The following is a 21014-nucleotide window of genomic DNA, read 5'->3' as shown; positions in this document are numbered from 1 at the left end:
ATTGCTCGCGGCGAGCATGGAATAAAGTCGAGATACTCGATATTCACCGCAACTCACCGCGGCTCCACAATCGCATGTGTTATAGTCTAAAGTCGCCCTCTCAACACGGTTCTGCGTACAATTGATTGCTTGCGCATTCGATTATTCGTCGCAGAAGAGCCATGAAAGAGCGAGGTGGAATGTCAAGTACATCAAGGACGAAATAGCAAGATGAGCGTGGATGAGCACCAAAGATGCCAAGCCGGAACCGTCAAAACCATCTTCCGAGATCTTCGGTTGCCTGCATCTGGATTTAGCAAAGTCGAGGAGAACTTCTTCAGCACGACAACCCGGCATGCCTGGCACAGTCCGCCGGTCGCGTAACGACTCGAAGGTCGCCATGAAATCCGTCAAGCCCGACCTGTACCTCATCGCCAATGAAGACACCATCTACGAACAGGACATCCTCCGCAACCCCGGAAGTGTCCGACCATGGCTGACCTACATCGACTTCAAAATGCGCAATGGCACGATCCACGAACAGGCGTTCGTACAAGAGAGGGCATGCATACAACTGCCGCGGTCATATAAACTGTGGAAGATGTATCTGGATTTCCGGATCAAACACCTGAAGAAGAAAAACCCCGTCAAGTACCGGACAGAGTTCAACAAGGTCAATGCCCTGTTCGAACGGGCCCTCATTTTGTTGAACAAGATGCCCGTCATTTGGGAGATGTACCTGAAGTTCCTTCTACATCAACCCTATGTCACGAAAACGCGAAGGACTTTTGACCGTGCACTCCGCGCTTTGCCTGTCACGCAACACAACAGAATTTGGAAGCTCTACAAGTCCTTTGCCACTTCAGCAGGAGGAGAGACAGCAGTCAAGATTTGGGCTCGCTATGTCCAAGTGCATCCCGAAGACATGGAAGACTACATCGAACTCCTCATCGAGACCGGACATTACCTCGAGGCAGTGAAGAGATACATTCAGATATTGAACAACCCCAAGTTCAGGTCAAAGCACATCAAAAGCGAGTTCCAGCTGTGGAATGAGATGGTAGAGCTCATGGTCACCAAGGCTCGAGACATCGGTGATAGCTCGGTTTCTGGATTCGACCCTGATACCATTATCCGAAGTGGCATAGAACGATTTGCCGACCAACGTGGCAAGCTGTGGGCTGGTCTCGCGACCTACTGGATCACCCGCGGAGATTTCGAGATGGCGAGAGATGTTTTCGAGGAAGGCATTACCACCGTGATGACAGTGCGTGATTTTACCATGATCTTTGACGCGTATGTCGAGTTCGAGGAGTCTATATTGTCCACGCTGATGGACGCTGCTTCTGCCCGTGCTGCCAAAGGATTTATCGATCCTGACAAAGACTTTGAGCTGGATCTGAAAATGATGCGGTTTGAACATTTGATGGATCGCCGCCCATTCCTGGTCAACGACGTATTGTTACGACAGAATCCCAATAACGTGGTCGAGTGGGAAAAACGGGTTGCTTTGTGGAACGACAACAAACAAGAGATTGTCCAGACATACACAGATGCGATTGCAGCAGTCGCCCCGAAAAAGGCAGTCGGCAAGTTTCACGAACTCTGGTTGAATTACGCCAAATTCTACGAAGAGGCCGGCGACTTGGACACAGCTCGAGTTATTCTCGACAAAGCGGTTAAAGTGCCATACAAATCCGTCGCCGAGCTCGCCGACACGTGGATTGGCTGGGCCGAGATGGAGCTGAGGAACGAGAACTTTGACGGTGCGATGAAAGTCATGGCTACAGCTACCAAAGCCCCGAAACGGAGCACGGTCGACTACTTCGATGAAACTTTATCGCCACAGCAACGTGTACACAAGTCCTGGAAAGTCTGGTCATTCTATGTCGACCTCGTGGAATCTGTGGGTTCTCTGGATGACACCAGGGCAGTTTATGACCGTATCTTCGAACTACGCATTGCCACCCCACAAACTGTTGTCAACTATGCCAACCTTCTCGAAGAGCATGGCTATTTTGAAGAATCCTTCAAGGTCTACGAACGAGGCCTTGATGTCTTCACCTACCCAGTTGCGTTCGAGCTGTGGAACCTGTATCTCACCAAAGCCGTCAACCGTAAAATCGGGATCGAGCGCCTTCGGGACCTTTTCGAGCAAGCCGTGGAACAATGCCCACCCGAGTTCGCTAAATCGATCTATCTCATGTACGGCAGTCTAGAGGAAGAACGAGGGTTGGCCCGGTCAGCAATGCGGATCTACGAACGCGCCACACGCGCCGTGAGCGACGACGACCGTCTATCTATGTTCGAATTCTACATTACCAAATCAGCCACCAACTTCGGACTGACATCTACACGCCCAATCTACGAACGGGCTATCGCCTCGTTGCCCGATAAGGAGGCGAAGACAATGTGTCTCAAGTTTGCAGAAATGGAGCGACGTTTGGGAGAGATCGATCGCGCAAGAGCAATCTATGGCCACGCATCTCAATTCGCTGATCCCAGAGTCGACAAAGGATTCTGGGAGACGTGGGAGAAATTCGAGGTGGCCCATGGCAATGAGGACACCTTTAAGGAGATGCTCAGGATCAAGAGATCGGTGGCTGCGCAGTTCAACACAGATGTTGCATTTATCGCAAGCCAGGCAATTGCAAGGGGGCAGGCTGCTGCTGCGGTTGGTGGTGAGGGCGAAGGCGAAGGAGCTGAACGGCGAAACGGAGAGGCGCAGGATGCAATGGCTGCATTGGAAAGACAGGCGAGAGCACCAGTTGGCTTTGTTGCAGCAAGCACAGGGCCAGAGGGTGGGAATCGTGCGCCGTCGAAAGCAGCGGACGACACGACCAACAAACCTGACCAAGCAGTGGCTGCAAATCCAGATGCCATTGACATTGACGATGATTGAATACTCCACGATTTCGAGGGTTCCAGTGCCCCTATTGGAGATGTGCGACGTGCGACACAAAACGAAACATGAGCGATCTTATTTTCCTTTGTTTTGCCCGTGAGGCAAATGTACATTGTGGCTGATCTGAACTTGACTTTACTTCGAACTCGGTCCAACCCGGGGAGGTGCATTTTGGAACCATTCAGCAACGCGTTTTCGGGCTGGGGAGGCAAGGGAGGATAGGATGTCTCTTCACTCCACTCTGGTGGTGTTGGCTTTCTCGCTCCCTGTGAGCAACTCAGTCTGTCGGTTTCTTATGGCTGGTGCGGTGATGTCGAAAGGTACGGACTTGCCCGGTCTCCATTCTTGGGGGATTTCCAAAGATTTTTTGGTGGCTATTTGTGGATTGCTACGGTTCTCTCTCAGCGCCTCCGGTCAATGCAGTTCGTGCTCGATCGTGAAACGACTCGTATGCGTACGCATAAGCGGACGCACATGCTAGTGTTCTCCAGAGGCGGATGGCGATATGTATATTTTAACGAAAATCATTCGCTTGGACATTGGGCATTGAGCAAAAGACAAATGGGCAATTTGTACGAGTCTTTTCAACTTTGTTCCAGAGACCACCTACTACTCCCTTGGTTCCTTTTATCTATCCCATCCGTTCCGCCTCCCTTTCTATAAGATACGATATCATGTATACGTGAAAATCTGAAATCTGCGCGCTGTTTCTTCGTTGATTGTCGTTGGATGAGTGAGTTTCTCTTGGTGTGTGTTTTTATCATTTTTCATCTCCATTCAATTCAATTCAATTCAATTCGATTCAATTCCTCACGCAGCGCACTCTTGTCTCCCCCCCCCCCCCCCCCCCCCCTCCGCCTTTTCTTTCCGTCCTCAAACTGTCTTCAGACGGGGAACCCCTCAAACCACAAAACCCCCCCTCCGCATGACGTTGGATAGGTACTCAGTTGAGAATATTTATTTTGGATACTCCTTGACGTGAAAACTCTTGACCTTGACAAACTGCTCGAAGCCGAGTTTACTCAGGGTGACGCCCTTGCCGCTGTCCTTCCAGCCCGTCCAGGCGAGGTCCGGGCTGGGGAAATCGGCGCGGTTGACGAAGACGGTGCCGGCGTCGACGGCGCCGCACAGGTCCTCGCCGCGCCGCGTGTCCTTGGTCCAGATCGACGCCGTCAGGCCGAACTGCGAGTCGTTCATCAGGGCCAGGGCTTCGTCGTCGCCCGAGACTTTCTGGACCGGGATCACCGGCCCAAAGGTCTCGTCGCGCATGATCGACATGGTGTGGTTCACGTTCGTGAGGAGCGTGGGCGCCACCCAGTTGCCCTCGGGCGGGCCGGCGGGCGCTTTAAAGGTCTCGTTGGCGGGTGTTTCGTCCACGGCACCCGCGGCGATGGCGTCGGCGACTTGTTTCTCGATCGTGTCCTTGGACCGTTTGGAGACGACGGGCCCGATGTGTGTGGACGGGTCCAGCGGGTCGCCGAGTCTGTACCCCCGCAAGACTTTTTTCACCTCTGTCACAAAAGAGTCGTAGATGTCGGCGTGGACGTAGACGCGCTCGATGGCGCAGCACGACTGGCCCGAGTTGAAGATGGCGCCGTCGACAATCTCCTCGGCCGCCCAGGCGACGTCGTCCACGTCCCCGCGCACGTAGGCCGGGTCCTTACCCCCGAGTTCCAGCCCGACGGAGCACGAGACGCGCGACGCCGCCAGCGTCTGGATCGCGACCCCGGCGGCCACGGACCCGGTGAAGCAGATGTGGTTGACGTCGGGCGAGAGGATCAGGGGCTTGAGGTCCACGGGGCTCCCGCAGTGGAGGAACTGGATGACGTTCTCCGGCAGGCCCGCCCCGCGGAAGATGTCGACCACGTGTTCGACGACCGTCGGCGTCTGCGGGCTCGGCTTGAGGATCACGGCGCACCCGGCCAGCAGCGCGGGGATCAGGCTGTTCACCAGGATCAGGTACGGGTAGTTCCACGCGAAGATGACCAGCACGACGCCGACGGGGTCGCTCCGCGTGATGTACCGCCTGAACCCGGGCTCTTCTTCTCCAGAAATCGTCGCACCCCGCCCCAGCACGTCCGGCGCCACTTTGTTCATGTACTCGGCCCTCTTGACCGCTGTGGCGATCTCTTTCGCAGTGTACGCGATCGGCCGCCCCATCTGCTCCGTGAGTTCGCGCGCCAACGCATCTTGTCGCTCCACCACCGTCTTCAGGGCCTGCGACACAATCTGCTGCCGCGACGCGAGCGTCGGGTGGGATTCGCGATATGCCTTGAAGGCCCGCTGCGCCGTGGTGCCTAACTGTAAGATCGCCTCGGGCGATTGGCCATGTCGGGTGAGGATGGGTTTGTTGGTCGTGGGGGAGATTGTTGTGATTATTTCAGCGACCATTTTTCCGTGTTTCCCGTTTTTGTTTGTAATTGATCTCTCTCTTTCTATTTCCTTTCTCTCTCTTTGTAATCAATCTCTTTCGGGGGAGGGGCGAGGAAGCTGGTCAAGGGAATGGGCTCATACATAAGCTGTACTCGGTGCGGTGGATTGAGTGACTTGAGTGATTGAGAAAATGTCCCCGCCACATGCCACATGCCACATGCGGGGAGAACATGACCAGCCATGACGCAAGGCTGAACCCAAAGACAAAACGCCGAGACTCAGCCTTGCACTTTTAAGTAGTTCCAAAGCTGATTTCCCTTCGATTTACAATTTGTTTATTTTACGCAATGCTGTTCTTCCGCAAGAAGATGGACATTTCGTGATTGACAGGGCTTACTTGACCGCGCTCCTCTCCAAGTGCCAACCAACAGTCATGTCTCTCCAGTGTGAGGCGCACGCCGTTCTGTTCTGTCGATGTTAATGTCGATATTGAAGTTGGAGTTGGAAGCTGGATCAAACAAAATGAACCAAAAAAAAACCCCCGTTGAAAAACTCAGAAACATTGATGCTCAACACTAAAAGAGAGGTAAGGAATTAGGGAGGATGCGGAACGGGATCTCCCCGATCGACGTTGGCGGTGGCGTAATCTATGATGACGAGAAGGGAGTGCGAGGGTTGATAAAACAGGAGGAGAAACAAACTGTGATAAATTTATGACTTTATTCTATACATTTACCTTTGTCCGGTCGCGTCGCAAAAATATCAAGGGAGGGAAGGTGAGAAAGGTCAAGAGGAGTCGAGAGAAATGTTTTGGAGAGAGATCAATCACAGGCGTGTCAGGTTGGATAACAGATGACGGACAACGGTGAATTAGAGACAGAGAAGCAGGACGATACTGGACACAAAATCGCACCTCATTGACACTCCGCAACATTTCCATTCTTGTATATTCCCATACATATAGGATGAATTGCCTGCCTCAGTTTGATATAACGCCATAGCGAATGAGACCCATGACACCGCCGAGCAAAATCGCCACGGGGACGGGAACCCCGAACCAGCATCCACCGACGTAACTCGTCGCCGTCACGACCACCCACCACGGATCGCGGCCCAGGCTGGAACCGCTGGTGAATTCTTCGTCGATGTACCCGATCTCCCACAGCCGATAGATGGCCGTGTAGATCAACCCGACGGCGGCGGCGTTGACACCGCGTAACGCGGCCTTGACCCATCGCCGAGTGCGTAGCGCCTTCCACAGACCCATGGTGCCGTGCACGAGGATCAGACCCGGCGCGAAGATGCCGATGAATCCAATGATGGCGCCCGCAGCGCTGGGATATGATGCGTTGATGGCCGTCAGTGAGCCAAGGTACACGGCAACTGTGGCAGAGGGTCAATACAGTAGATTACTTGTGAGTCCGAGACAGGATGGTAGGGAAGGTGGATGAGAGAGAATCTGTGGGAGACGCACAGTTGAAGTTCGGGCCTGGGAAACTCTGTATGATGGCCAACCCCAGAAGGAAATCTCGGGAGGATACCCACCCTTCTGTCACAATATACCTGAGTTGTGCCAGAGGTGTCAGCTATGGGGGTTTGGGGGGGGGGGGGGGTCAAACTGTAGATCTTGCATCACAACTCACTGTCGAAGGAGGGGAATCACAACAGGGCCACCACCAAATATAATCGTCCCCGCGAGATACATGTTGGAAAAGAGGCTGAACAGCAGTGGTCGACGCTTTACCACGCCGCGCAGCACCATGACGGTGATGAATGTCAGGAAGAAACTGGCGATGAGAACGGTGCCAAATCTCCAGGAAACCTTCAGCTCTCTCTCCCGGGGAATGACTCTTGCGTCTTGACCGTCATTCGAGACGCGTTGGACATCATCGGAAGTTCTGGGGAGGTCGGAGACCTCAGCCTCTTGCTGGGGGGCTCGGTGGCTATGGTTCGTCCCGTTGGCTTATAGTTTGATGTCAGCCGATCTGCTTGACGGGAAGGCACAGTGAGATAATCCTCGACATATACTTACATTGAAAATCTGGTGACTGTGCTGTGGTAGTATTCATCTCGACTTCATGGTTCGGCGGCCCGTGTCTCATCCTGTGAGCTATCCCAACAACCTTCCTCCACAAGGCGTGCGGCCATCGAAAGTCCCAGATGATCGTGACAGGGCCGGCCAGGAAGATCAACACCGGGAAAAACCATAGTGCGTTATACAGCATCCCGGCCGTCGCTCCTAAAAACACCAGGATCCGGGTGATCTTGTCTGTGATGGCTTTCTGGGACAACTGCACCGCGGCGAGGGCGATGATGCCCACGGTGGCGGCATTGAGGCCGGAGAGAAGTGCATAGGCAGGAGCAGGAAGTATGTCGTCAACGTTGGATATACCGAGCGATAGGCCGTACATCCCTACAGCCCCGGGTAGTCTGGGTAGGAGTGAGTTGAATCCTCTTCGGCAGAGCTTTCAGAGGAGCAAGAAAAGAGGCAGGGAAAACTCACGACCACAGTAGGAAAGCTGACAAGGCGGATAAGAAACCATTCCGGTTGAGGTTGATGCAATAGAGCATCTTGGTGCTCGCCGGGCCTGAGAGCGCCTGAGTGACGGCAAACAGCTCTTGAAACATGGGTTCGTCCAGCCAGTGGTATTTCTCCACGAATCTCTTATGTAGCTGCTCGCCCGCAAGAACAAAGGTCAGATAAAAAGGACATTGGTGAACAGAGTGCTGGATAGGAAAGGGTTCCCTACAATCTGGAAATGAACAGGAGGCCCTCCAAAGCAGATCAATCCGAGGTGGCCATTCTTCTGCACCGTCTCCCACAGTCTCTGATGCCAATGTATCCACCCTTCCATCATGCGACGGTCGTCCGAAGGACGCCATGTTTGCGTCAGGGAGTTGACGAATGAAGAGAACATCTTTTTTGGCACTTCAAGATGACGAGGCTTAGAGGGGGAGGTTCGCGCTGGCGATGGCCTGGCTGAGACTCTAAATCAAAAGTCGCTGTATCTGGTCCAGGTCGAACCTCGTCATAGGGAAAAGATGGGAGTCATAAACCGACTCGGCTTCTTGTGCATCTAGCATGCAATCTCAGGTTAGAGAATTCAGTGAAAAGACAAGTTTCTAGTTTGCAGGGAGCCAAGCCGACAGCCGGTTGACGTGATTTACAATATTATGTAGAGCCAAGAATCGTAAAGACACTTGAAGCGCAGCCAAAGACACTAGCTCATGTTAACCCAGTACCGAGTACCGAGTACACATGTCTTTGTATGTACTTGTAAACATGTATAATCTGCATCTATCCGAGTGAGAGCGTGGTGGAATCACCTGCTGCCGCTCCCCAGTCTCATTTCTCAATACCAACACCCTCATCATCTCAATAGACATGAATCGCTGCGTCCTGGTCAGAAGGCATCAAGCCCGTCAATCCACAGGCGCAAAAGGGATGATGCTCGTGATGGGAGGAAGTCTGCTGATTGGGTCCGTCAGCGTCATGCTTCCCATCGCTTCTTCCAGCTGGAGCAGTTCCACCGCCACCAGATCAGTCTTGCACAGCTTGGTCACCGAAGAATCCTCGGCCAAGTTCAACTGGGCGATGCTCAGCGCTTGTTGCAAACAGCATTTTGCGTTGCCGAGATTGTGTCTCATAACGTGTAAACGTCCTAGACACCGGAAAGCCGCCAGCTGACAGAAGATGAGGCAGCTCTCTCGCAGCCTCGCCTCGGCTGCGTCCATAAACTGCGGTTGGAGCACCTGACCCGAGATCAGAACATCGTTTCGCCGCAGGGCGTCACTCAAGAGACATTCCACCTTGACGCTGGCATCTCCAGATGCGAGCATCACCCGGGCCTGCTCGACAATGGCGGTAATTGCCACCGCCGAGTTGGCCGAGTAGACCTGTTCCCAAGCCTGCACGACGCTTTCGAGCATCCGGATAGATTCGGGCACGTCGCCTGACGCCGCTGTGAGTCGAGCCCAGTACCAAAGGTGCACCATAGTTTGATACGAGTAAGTCCCAAACGCTCGGAGGTGCTCCTGATGCGCCACCCTCTGTCCCTCCCTTCTCATTCTCATCTTCTGTTCAGTCGTCAAGGGCGTGCCGAGGAGGATCGATATGGGGTGGCGCTCGCCCAGAGTGTGGATCGCAAGCGGTAGCAGGTAGCTCTTCCACGATGCTCGAACGCTTCCAGCCACCGTGTTGGAAGTATCCATGCTGATCTCGTTGAAATAATAGCAGAGCTGCGGGTGTTGGCTGAGTAGCAAAGCTCTAGCAAGCGGCAACGTTCTGTCCAGAACTTGTGTTGCTGTGTCTGGCTGACCAGACGAGATGAACCCTGCAGCTAGCATGATGCTGACTGCCATAGCCTCACAAAGGCCATTTCCATCAAACCCAGCAGCATTCTGCTGCATGACCGTCCTCCAAATCCCACCCGCGTTACCTTGATGATAGTTGGAAATGGCAGTGAGCACTCGACCAAAGTTGGCCTGTTCTTTTGACTCCTTGATGACAGCCATCGGTGCTGCACCAAGGCGCCATTGCATTTCATATTTCCGACCCGGGCGATGACTTGGCCTTGAAGTTCTGGGTGCTGGTCGGGGCGTCCTTTTCTTTTTGATGTTTGCCGGCGTCTTTACGGACTTGCCGTGGTCAGCGTCTTCATCATCTTCTGCTCTGTGCTTCCCATTGACGTGTGTGCCTGGAGCCAATACATGTGACTGTGGTGATGTCCTGCCTCTGGCGTTGTCTCGATGCACTGGCTGTGGCGCAGCTGGAAGTGTTTCGACAGGTTCGGCCACTGATGTCGAGGTGATTCGCTGGCTCGATGATGCCTCTACAAATTTGGCTACACTGGTGACTAGGCTTCTTGCCGATTTGTCTGGCGCACCTGTTGCTGTTTCACCTGTCAACCGCCTCAAATGGCTTGACGAACCCAATCTGTTGCACTCCGATGGTCTTTCATGTGGCTGGGAGTAGTCAGCAATGCTAGACGTCCTCGTGGTATCCGTGGTAGATCTCGTCAGCGGAGGAGCAGGTCCCAGATGCAGCGAGGGTTGGTAATGTTGTACTGGTGCTGGAAGTGTTACTGTTCGTCGGATGGGGCCACGGTCGACTGATGGACTGCCAGATTGCTGTGCCGGGAGCTCATCGGTCGAAGCAAAATTACTCCAACTCGGTGTTGAGGTGGAGCGGCTGCCACTAGTCCCTGTACTGCTGTTGCTCATCAATCCCGCTAAGGCTGGTGGCGGGGATCCGTGGCGTCTCTGAGGAGCGGGTTGTCCTTCAGGTAAGTAACCTGAATTTGGGAGCCGTGCACCCGGAAAGGAGCCCACGCCTTTAGACATGGAGTAGAATGGCGAGCGAGCCCAAACATGCAGAGCAGAGCTGGAAAAGGTGCCGAATACCCTGATCGCCCAGCATATATGTTCCCAGGGACCCCCACAAGCGCAAACTCAGCGTCGGGTTTCTCCAAGTGCTGGCATGCGTGTATCGAGCCTTGTGCAAAACAAAATTCGTACTGTTTGTCCAATGTCAACGATGGATGCATCAAAGGGACATATGCCGTCGAACCGTGGAAGATCAAGGCATCGCTCGTGAGGTTATACCATTGGCTGCTGACACATGTTGACTCAGCTAGTGCATCAAAGATGAGTTTGCTAGCATCATCAAACCATCAGAATCGTTCACGAAAGCTTCTGGGTGGCTTCCCACTGCCTTTAAATGGGTTTCCATGTCCGCATCAATGTCCAGCCCCCGCCCTCAGTCCGGCGTCTTGGTGCATCCTTGGTCCGCTTCTCACATCCATCAGGATGCCGGCCGACCGCAAACTCGGGAGCTTGCCGAGCAGGGAGACGAATGCTCATTTGGTATCACACCCTAAAGTCGAGGACGGACTCCAGCATGGAGCTGCAGACATCAGCAGACTGCTCACTCCTTTTGACACGAGCTTGACAATCAGAACCGCCTCAAAAAGCATTCTTCGACGACCCGTCCTGCACAGCGTGACAGCCTAATATACATGAAGACGGTTAGGTCTTTCTTGGGAAGGAGCGATGCCCAACAACATTGGCGCACGATCTCTTGTGCTCAAGATCTCCCTTGTCCCTTGTCGGATTGTCCGTCTCGGTTATCGGCAATGGCGATAGGGGTTTTGAGGCGGATCGAGCAAAACGTCTGAGAAGAGGAACTACCTTGTTTAGGAATCTAGACATTCCTTGATCGTTCGATCATTGACAGAACAGGGGACTGAGCAAGTTCTTCTTTGGGTGAAGAATGTGATGGCTACCTGTGCGACTGCGGCCGCCTTATTGTCGTCGAACATCCGGACGATGCATTCGCAATGCCTCAATCTGTGCATAAATCTTGTTACTGATTTGTACAGTACTTATCTGACAAACTGTGGGTCAGTAGGTACTTGGAGATATTTGATTTCAAATAGCAATTCCACCTTCTCCGGTATGTCGTCGTTGGTATGCCGGGGTCATGCACCCCTGCGCAACCTATCTTGCCTTTATTCCACGATGTCGACTCGAGAGATCTTCCGACCGATGCAATCATGTTCCAGTTTCGGCCGCTGCATTGGTTGGAGACAAAGGATCTTAGATGTTCGCCCTGTACAAGGGTGGGCAGACTCGCGTCCTTACGAGAGGCGTTCCTGGTTTGTGTGGGGGCCAGGTAGGTAGGCACATTGGTACAATGTTCAGGATCAGGGCTATAGTGTTTTAGTAGGCTATGGTGAGTGATGAACCCTGTTGACAACGCTGATACCGACTTCGAAGTGAAATGTCTCTGGATGTGGGGAGGCTGTCGAGTCGCTCACGGTTCATTCGCCCGGTGAGGTTTCTGGCATGATCTGTACTGGTTCAGAGTCTAGTGGAGGACCTCTTTTCATGTCCAGGGTACAACAGATATAGGGAGCTAATATAGCCAGAGCAAGAAAATCAAGAGGATGACTTGAGTCCTGATGGTGAACAACTGTAGGCCCCCAGTCGGTGAACCTGAACCTGCTGACAGATGAAGAGCAGACATGGCCTTGGCATGGCGTCAGCCTTGCGCCTTGTCTGGCATGGACATGAAGCATCATCCTCGACAAACTCGATGTTTCGAAGCAGAAGGCGTTCAATTCTTTGTTTCTCGTCTATGGACTTGCTTCATGCGGAAGACTTCAGGGTCAGCGTGCGCCAAACCGCCCTGTGATCATGCCACTTTTTTCTCACTGGTTTGCTTGCTTCAATCATGGCTCCCGGGCTTCACTTCTCGACACCATCGCGCAAGCCCCAAACCCCGAGCGCAGAATTCCTGTCATCACATCGTGGCCAAAAGAGCTTACAAGTCTGACTTGATTGCGTCGCCCGACCTCTGCATTGCAAGGTTGTCATACTCTCGGCAAAGTCCTTGTCTATTCTTCTCTACCCGGGCGACGTTGTGGACGTGCGCATTGGCGGTATAGACTGCTCTGGCGCGCAGTTAGTGCCGATCGAGCCCCGGTTTTCGTGGTATCATGTCGTGTACCTCTGCTGTTCGACTTCCCTCTAATGCCCGTGCCCGTCGTCCTCTCCGTGTGGCTCTTGAGGGTCGAGTTTGATCAACGTATCAATCCTCATGATGGCAATGCAGGCTTCCACAGCGCTCTTGAGCTGCTTCACCTTGCTCATGCTCGGCTCCAAGACACCCATCTTAACGACATCTACAACCTTGCCACGCATCAGGTCCAAACCGTAATTCTTATACTGTCGCTTTTTCGCAATGTCCTTTTCTCTCTCATTGGCCTCCCCTTCTTGCACTCTCTGGCTCAGTGCGTGACGTACGCGAAGCTGAGCGACAAGCTCGGAGGCATCTTTTGCCGCATTGACGGCCAAGGTCTTTGGCACAATCAGGAGAGACTGCGAAAATTCTCCAATCGCTAGCTGTTCCCGAGAAGAAACGGTCATGGCGAATTCTTCGAGATAGATGTGTAGGGCCGTCTCCACTGCCCCACCTCCAGGCACGATGCTGCCAGATTCTAGGGTTCGTTTGACTGCGGACAAGGAATCGTGAACAGACCTCTCCATTTCGTCAAGCTGATAATCGTTGGACCCTCGAAGAATAATCGACGCCGATGAGAAGGCTTTGGTTCCCTTCACCAGGATACACTCGTCGTCCGAGATGCGTTCTTGAACCACTTCCTCGGCGTAACCCAGTAGTTCTTTTTCGTATCTCTCGTCACCGTTCAGATCAGATAGAGTGCTGACAAGAGTTGCCCCTGTCGCCTTCGCTATCCGTCTCAGGTCTTCTTTCTTGCATCTCCGCACCGCCATGCAGCCACGTTCAACAAACAATTTAAGAACCAGATCATCGATCCCTTTCGTGGTCAGCACCACATTTGCTCCGGCCTTCAGTATCATCTCCACTCTGTCGAGGACAATGCCAGCTTCCCGCTCTCGGATCTTTTCCAGTTGTTGAGGGTCTTCAACCGTGATCTGTACGCCAAGCTTCATTCGTTCCTTTTGGAGGTTCATGTCGAGGCAGGCGATCTTTGCGTCGGTGATTCTCGTCTTCATTGCCTGAGATGCGACAGTACAGTTCAATGCATATCCCTTAACCAGTATTGACTCTGTCGCGCTCTTGCCGTGTGCCTTGAGGATATTGACAGCCTTGACTGGGTATTTGACTTCGTTCTTCTGTGCATTGACCGACTTGACCGCCAACATGGCATCGACTACCATATTGCCAAAGAAATCCGCGTCGGCGCCAATGATCTTACTTGACATTGACGTTTTGGCAATGTTCACTAGACTTTCTCTTCCGAGGGCTTCCACTTTTGTGCTGATGTTCTCCTGCATGTACTTGACCGCTTCTCGCAGAGCCAGGCGGTACCCAGTGATGATGACGGTAGGATGTATGCGGTTCTTCATGAGGTCGTTTGCCCGTCGAAGGAGTTCGGCGGCGAGAAGGACGACGGATGTGGTGCCATCTCCCACCTCTTTGTCTTGCTGTTGAGCCAAATCGACCAGAATTTTCCCGGCAGGGTGTTCGATGTCGAGGAGACTGAGAATGGTGGCGCCATCATTGGTGACCGTGACATCGCCAATATCGTCGACCATCATCTTGTCCAAGCCTGAAGGCCCAAAGGAGGATTTGACGACATTTGCAATTGCCTGCGTTGCGAGGACATTTTGGTCTCGAATGTCCTGGCCACTGATCTTCTGACCACCGAGAAACAATGTCCCACCGCTGCGCGGGCCCTCGAAGATGCCAGCCATCGCGAATAAAGGTACAGAAAGAATGCGCCGGAGAATGAGGACACCAGATATTGCTCAGAGAGAGCCAGGAAAAATGTCCTGCGGCGTCGCCATCACTCCACGTATTAAGGCGGCGACTGCGGGCCTCCGTCCGGTCTTGGCGCCGAGGCGAGCATCTAGCCCCGCCGCTTTAATCAGGGCGTTGACTGCCTGCACTTTTGCGCTTGTTCAACTTCTTTCAATACTGCCATCTTGACAATGAGCAGCACAGCTCAGTCTATCGATAACTGGATTCTACTGACGCTTCGGGTTGCATCTTGGTCCGCCACCCCGGCTGGTCACCTTTCGGATACCAGTACGTCGAGTCGAGGATCAAGTGGAAAGTCTGTAAAATTGTTGCTGCAGTGCGTATCAGAGCGGAACTTCCCTTATCATCCATTCCATTGCACTCCTATTGTCACCTTGCGGACTGCGACTGCTACAATGAGTTCCTCGAAGCTCACCGTTTTATTGCACATAAGATCCTCGCGCCAGACCTACGTATCTACATATACTTCTCAGATTGTCTCACAGATTCCCCGGTCCATATATAGCAGAGATGTTCCCTAGCAGATGAAATAGCTCCCATGTACTCCCCAAACACCACAATCGCACAGCTGCGGAATGGTGAGTCGTTGGGCTGTGACAAATCAACCCCTCCCAGAGCCAATACCATGCGACCTGCCAGATCGGATGAACCTCACAACGACCATGATTGTGGATTCTTGCTCAAGCATCCTCCTTGCATCAACTGGTATCGTGCTTCAGGTTCCTAATGGCTCGCGTTTCTGGCGGACGAGCTGAAGAGAGGAAATGAACTGCTAAATACCACAGCTCAGGGCATGCTACTACAATTGCCGGGACGACCAAGTCTGGCGAGGTTGGCCTCATATTTCCTACGCTGATTCTTGTGCTCCCTAGACAGCCCCTGGGCCTAAAGAAGACATTATGTCAATGGTACAAGAAGGACCTGTTGTATGTGTTGTTCATTGCAATGAGAAATGTACTAACAAGCACAGACCAAGGTCGTCACGTACTTTTACAGCCAGTCTCTCGCTTTGGACAAAACCTTCCGCCCAGCCTTTCCATCCTGGGGAACCTCAGAGATAACGCAGATTCAAGAAAAGACTCAAAAGGGATGCTCTGCCTCTGTGACACCCGCCGACTTGACGATGGTGTGCGTCACTAGGGCCTCGTTCGCATGCGCCCAGGAGAGTACCGCCTCGGGATCGCGACACTGGTGCTTTAATAATCCTGTCAGGCTGGTCCACCCGAGTTTCAGGTCATGGGGATGGCTGCTTACCAAGGTATTGAAGTCCGGCGAAGGGATTTGGATGTCCTTGACCCAGTGGAAGAGGATGAGTCCTAGATCGCTCTTACACATGAGAGCCTGGCGCAACACGTCGATACAATGGTCTGCCGGGCCATCCACGTCAACCTTTTGATGAACCGTCAACACTATTTAGGCGACTCACCGGCATGCTCTCGACGATGATCGGCTCGAGTCTGGAAGAATGGATCGGTGTCGACATAGTGATCCCAGTACGTCCATTTGCGCAGGACATTCTTCACATCAGAGGGTGTCAGAGCGACCTCTAAAAAGAGCAACCAGGTTCATCTGTGAGCGTTCACTTACCAGACAGTGTAATTGGTGGAAGACCTCCAGTGTCCCCATGAACCCGCCTCCGTTGTCCTGATCAAGCTCGACGACCGTCTCCAATGCTGCGGCGTTTCCAGAGCTGTACATTTCCTCTCGAGATACATTGAGAACTACTGCCGTCTCAACCATCCAAGCTAGAATTGTGTCAGCCCAGAGAGAACCAATTCATCGAGCACGATTGAACTTGCGGTTTGTGGTGAATCTATCCCAAGCAGCATCAATCTCTGGACTGGGAGGCCCTCTGTACTGATTTCGGCCATAAAGAGTTGCATCAAATCTCTTTGGCCTGGAGACGGCCAGGGTACGAAGACTCTCCCCTGCAATAAATCTTCCATTCAGCCTTGGAAGTCTTTGATCTTGACAACAATGCTGGGCTTGAGGAACTCACTCCAGATGGTATCGTCCGAGGAGGTGCTCGCAGGCATTCCTCTATCGCATCTTCTCCCAATGATTCTGTCGCCCAGCAGGAATCCAATGTTGAGCAAGCTGAGGACGAGGAAGAAGCCCAATACGACCCGAATCGCGATTTCGAGTGTGGTCAACGAGGTTCGTCGCCGCCAGGGGAGCGGGGACGCGAAAGCAGCGTCCTGCTTCTCGTTCAAGGGCACATTGTCGAGCTCGTCGCCCCCAGCTTCGAGTCTTTCGTATTTCACTTCTTCAGCAGATGCCATGGCCGATCTAGTCACACCAGCTCTGTCTCGAGGGTGTTTGTTTATTTGTAACAGCACAAATGTGGTCAGGGGCAAGACAAACCTCAATGACCCACGAGATGTCAATGGAAGGAAAGCATATCATTCGAACGAGGTGCTGCAATGTTCGAGGACTCTCTTTTGCATCTCCCCCTGCCCAACTCGCTTTCGCTAGACCCGGACAGGAAGTGCCGATAGAAACCTGGATGGCAACCGCCGCGAGCACGAGCACGAGCAAATGTGCATGACCACATCCGTCATAGTTGTCAGGCATGGTACTCGCCTTCGGCAGTAAAGGAGGGCTGTCAACACAAAAAACAGCACACTGGATGACCTTGTGATGATTCTAGGCACATTGAAGTCCCGATTGGTTCTCTGCGGCTCCTGGACGGGGATGGCCGAGGTGCAGTGCTGACCTTGCAGGCGAGTAGGGGTACGTCCTTTAGCGTGGTCATCTTGCATACCGATCTGCAAAGGTCAAGCAATCATGGCCAGTATCGGTAAATTGTCTTGTCATGTCCTTGTTCTTCTGCCATTACTCCACAGAACGAGCTGGGGCTAAGGAGCAGGGGAAATGGTATCAGTATGAGATCACACCACCTGATGGTGCTTCGTGAGTTTTCTGTAAGATGCTGTCACGAAGGTGGTTTGAGCATGGATCCGCAACGCGGACGAGATCCTCCAGAAGAGATTGAAGCGATACCATAATATCGACGAGTCACAACCTCCAGGTCTTTTGCAGCCGTCCGACGGCCATGATGGAAAACACCTGGAGTATTCACAAGTTGGTCGGCCGCATCATCACTGGCGGCACCAAGAAGACGCAAGATGGACAACAGGCTGCTGGCGAATACCAAAGACTTGCAACCGATCATGAAAGTCCGATAGACAACGACGACGAAAGGGCCACAATCGAGCAAAGCCATGTGCACGACAAGGCTGGAGAAGCCGGAGGACTCGAAGACATTGAAGACGCCGTATCTTTACCGCCGCCGCCGCCGCGACGCGGGCCCAGGCTGGCGCAGCTCTGGTTACTCCTCGGAGCACTCATCGCCACGATACTCCTGCTCGTGACGGCCATCACCACAATCCGCCATATCAAACCACCGTCCCCCAACAGCTCGCTCAAGCCGCCCAAGCTCGGGCTGCACTGCGGCTCGAGCCTCGCCGAAGCGCGCGCCAACGGCTGCGAATTCGACCTACTCAGCTACAGCTGGACGCCGTCGGCGTGCTACGATCGGTCCACGGACCTCGAGTTCCGGGAGTGGGTGCACCGGCCGGAGCGCCAGTTCGGGGCCTTCCCCTTCTTCCTCGACCGGCAGGGCACGGCGCACATCACCGACGAAGAGACCCTGTCGTTCCGCGCGGGCTCGCTCGCCCGCACCACCCAGGAAGAGCACTTGGGCCACTGTATCTTCTGGATGAGGCGCGTCGAGAGAATCCTCGAGGGCGCCAATGGCGGACGCTTCGCCGAGAGAGGCGACGGCATGCCCCACACGTTGCACTGCACGGAGAATCTGCTGGCGCGGCTGGAGGGGCCGAACCCCAAGGACCGAGACGAGCTGCACGCCGTCATTGCGATTGGGTACAATACGTGTTGAAGCAGTCTTTGCTTTTTCACTTTGACTGTGTCATACACAGTTACATATCCGGTTAGGGAGGTGGTGAGGTGGTATAGGCTTCTTTCGTGACCAGATTGACCAAGATAATTCCATTTTGATTAGGACTTTTTAAGTCTACGAGTCTTTCGCGACTCAGGTGGTGTAGCCCTGGTATCGAAAGAATATGTGCCCGAGGTATGTAACATGGAATGAAAAAAAAAAAAAAAAAAAAACGCCGGACCAGGCCACATGAAGCATATATGTATGATATTCCTCTCAGATTCAGGAGGAGTTTGTTCCACCTGATTTGAAAACCTTGAGAGGTCAAGAGTCGCTCTGATGAACAGCCCAACCCAACACACACGCTAACTGTGGTACTGTAGACTGGAAACGAAGAACCAAAGGGGACAGTAGTACTCCTCCCACCCACCACTTCCTCTCCCCCTCTTTCCCGCTCCAGCCCAGGAGAGGGGGGTTAGAAAATGTTCACACCATGGCCGTGTAAACCATATTCGTGTGCTTGGACCGCTTGATCTTCTTCTTCCCATTCGGCATGGTGACCAGGTACTCGTTCAGACCGGGGAGTCGGCCGACCTCGGCCTGTTTCCTGGCCTCGAGTGTCTCGGCGGCCTTCTCGGCCGCGGTGGGCGGGCGGGTCGGGAGCGGGGAGTGGCGCGCCCGGGCCCTTTCGACGGCGAGGTGGAAGCCAAGGTCGTCTTGGATGGAGCGGATTTGGGCTTGTGAGAGGGTCGACAGCGGGGAGGGGGGGGAGGGGGATATAGCGTCGGCGGCGGCGGCGGCGGCGCGGAGGGATGATGATGATGATGATGATAATGATGACGATGAGCTGGATTGTGTGGCGGCAGTGTAGCTGAATGTCGGGATGTCGTCGCGGATGCGTTCGCATGTCCAGCAGTAGCACTCGTCGTACTCTTTGGAGAAAGACGGCTGGCTGCTGCCCCGCTCCGGGACGTCACTATCATCAAGGCACTCCACGGCCGTGGAGATTCGCGGTGATTTGGTGTCCGTGGGCGTGGGCGCGGGCACGGGCACGGGCACAATCTCCAGCCGAAACAGGCGGTAGAGTCGCGGGTAGAGCCTGTGCGTTTTCCAGATCAATTCCACGCCAAAGGGCAAGGGCGACGACGTATCATCTTGGCCGGCCGCCGTGGCCACGCGGGAGATCGGAGTCGGAGACAGCTGACGCTCCAGATACTGCAGGGACGCGCGCTCCAGCGAGCCCTGCAACGACGGCGACCGGATCCACAGCAGCCGGTGGGCCTCGTCCACGAATCTCTCGCACCGCTTCACCTGGGCGAACAGGTCGATGTCGACGGGCAGCTCCGGGCACTCGACGTACGCGGGCGGCCCTTCGAGGTAGGTCAGGATGTCTGCCGACTGGGACGTCAGGGTGGCGAAGAGGTTCTCTGCCGGCTTGGTGATCCTGTAGGCCAGGGAGTCGAGGTCGAGCGCGTCGCGGATGGCCGGCCAGGGGAAACACAGGTCTCCGATCCGGGCGGTGGGTGTTTCTTGGTAGGAGCACGCCGTCGTGTAGCTTTCCTCGTCGAGCATGAAGGCGTACCACACCAGCAGCACGTCCAGCGGCGGGAGGTAGTCCTTTGTCAGTTGCACCACGGCGCGGGTGCCCGCGTGGTGCGTAAACGCCGTGGCGTGGTACAGAATCCGGTCCATGTTCATCCACCAGGCCGTGAAGCGCGTGATGGCCAGCCGGATCAGCAGGTCCCATCGCTCCGGCTCGGGCAGCTTTGTACTTGTCGGTGGACGATGTTGCCGCTGCTGCTGCTGCTGCTGCTGCTGCTCGCTAAGCACGTCGCGCTTCTCGTCTTCGGAAAATGCCGGCGGCGGCTGGTCCTCGACTACCTCGACGTCGTCGAACCTGCTGGCCGCCGAGAGTCTGAGTCTGTGAAAGCTCTCGAGCAGCGCCAGGTGCACCGCCGCATGGCTGACGTCGGGGTAGACGAGGCCGGTGTCGGCGCCGATCCTTGCCGCTGTTGGCTCGTTGGGCACAAAGGCGTTTCGGAAGATTCTTGGGTTTGGGATCACTGTTTCTCGCGTCCCTGGTTTGGAGGATGTCGAGTATGAAGACGGGAGTCGCCACTGATGCGGATCGACCTGTGCTCGATCTCCTCCGGCGGAACGGCCGCGGAAGCGATTCAATATCGACATTTCGTTGTATGCGGGCGTGAGGCGTGATTCGGATCGTGCGATATTGTACAGACAGATGGACTGACAAAGGACCCAAATTGCTACTCCCTTAGTCTCCTACCTACTTGTACAAGCAGTACCTGTAGTTGTACTTGTAGTCTAGTTGTAGTCGTCGTTGTAGAGAATAAAGTCGGTGCACGCGTGGCGGTGCATTGGCACGGCCATGGCAGTGTTTCTAGGCATCTCGGCAACTATTCCGCCTCGTGCACTGATCATCAGACATGGCATGACAAGTTGCTGGCCCGGCCGGGGCGGTTGGGGATTTGTGTGGCCGTGATGGTGCTTTGGGTTTGTACATTCTTGTAGAGGGAGGTATTTTGTCC

General features: G+C 54.1%; 8 protein-coding genes across 8 annotated transcripts; 2 read left to right on the top strand and 6 right to left on the bottom strand.

The window, feature by feature from the left end:
- Positions 1-334: 334 nt before the first annotated feature.
- Positions 335-2881, top strand: Z517_01610 (pre-mRNA-splicing factor syf1; the record flags this gene model as incomplete). Its single annotated transcript, XM_013434569.1, has 1 exon — positions 335-2881. One exon carries the CDS (start codon positions 335-337, stop codon positions 2879-2881), a length of 2547 nt encoding a protein of 848 aa, XP_013290023.1.
- A 960-nt stretch (positions 2882-3841) lies between these two features.
- Z517_01609 (uncharacterized protein) lies at positions 3842-5275 on the bottom strand (the record flags this gene model as incomplete). Its single annotated transcript, XM_013434568.1, has 1 exon — positions 3842-5275. The coding sequence occupies one exon, from the start codon at positions 5273-5275 to the stop codon at positions 3842-3844; it is 1434 nt and encodes a 477-aa protein (XP_013290022.1).
- Positions 5276-6236: 961 nt separating this feature from the next.
- On the bottom strand, positions 6237-8175 carry Z517_01608 (uncharacterized protein; the record flags this gene model as incomplete). Its single annotated transcript, XM_013434567.1, has 6 exons — positions 6237-6640; positions 6732-6820; positions 6901-7192; positions 7290-7687; positions 7761-7930; positions 8008-8175. The coding sequence occupies 6 exons, from the start codon at positions 8173-8175 to the stop codon at positions 6237-6239; spliced, it is 1521 nt and encodes a 506-aa protein (XP_013290021.1).
- Positions 8176-8680: 505 nt separating this feature from the next.
- Z517_01607 (uncharacterized protein) lies at positions 8681-10600 on the bottom strand (the record flags this gene model as incomplete). The annotated part of the gene is made up of 1 exon (XM_013434566.1): positions 8681-10600. One exon carries the CDS (start codon positions 10598-10600, stop codon positions 8681-8683), a length of 1920 nt encoding a protein of 639 aa, XP_013290020.1.
- Positions 10601-12787: 2187 nt separating this feature from the next.
- On the bottom strand, positions 12788-14497 carry Z517_01606 (T-complex protein 1 subunit alpha; the record flags this gene model as incomplete). The annotated part of the gene is made up of 1 exon (XM_013434565.1): positions 12788-14497. The coding sequence occupies one exon, from the start codon at positions 14495-14497 to the stop codon at positions 12788-12790; it is 1710 nt and encodes a 569-aa protein (XP_013290019.1).
- Positions 14498-15644: 1147 nt separating this feature from the next.
- Z517_01605 (uncharacterized protein) lies at positions 15645-16846 on the bottom strand (the record flags this gene model as incomplete). The annotated part of the gene is made up of 5 exons (XM_013434564.1): positions 15645-15758; positions 15819-15931; positions 15991-16081; positions 16152-16309; positions 16564-16846. 5 exons carry the CDS (start codon positions 16844-16846, stop codon positions 15645-15647), a joined length of 759 nt encoding a protein of 252 aa, XP_013290018.1.
- Positions 16847-17622: 776 nt separating this feature from the next.
- On the top strand, positions 17623-18465 carry Z517_01604 (uncharacterized protein; the record flags this gene model as incomplete). Its single annotated transcript, XM_013434563.1, has 1 exon — positions 17623-18465. One exon carries the CDS (start codon positions 17623-17625, stop codon positions 18463-18465), a length of 843 nt encoding a protein of 280 aa, XP_013290017.1.
- A 486-nt stretch (positions 18466-18951) lies between these two features.
- On the bottom strand, positions 18952-20652 carry Z517_01603 (uncharacterized protein; the record flags this gene model as incomplete). The annotated part of the gene is made up of 1 exon (XM_013434562.1): positions 18952-20652. One exon carries the CDS (start codon positions 20650-20652, stop codon positions 18952-18954), a length of 1701 nt encoding a protein of 566 aa, XP_013290016.1.
- Between the last annotated feature and the right edge of the window lie 362 nt (positions 20653-21014).

This window comes from Fonsecaea pedrosoi (assembly GCF_000835455.1).
Source record: "Fonsecaea pedrosoi CBS 271.37 unplaced genomic scaffold supercont1.1, whole genome shotgun sequence".
Taxonomy (NCBI): Eukaryota; Fungi; Ascomycota; class Eurotiomycetes; order Chaetothyriales; family Herpotrichiellaceae; genus Fonsecaea; species Fonsecaea pedrosoi.
This window is presented reverse-complemented; position numbering and strand designations above follow the sequence as displayed.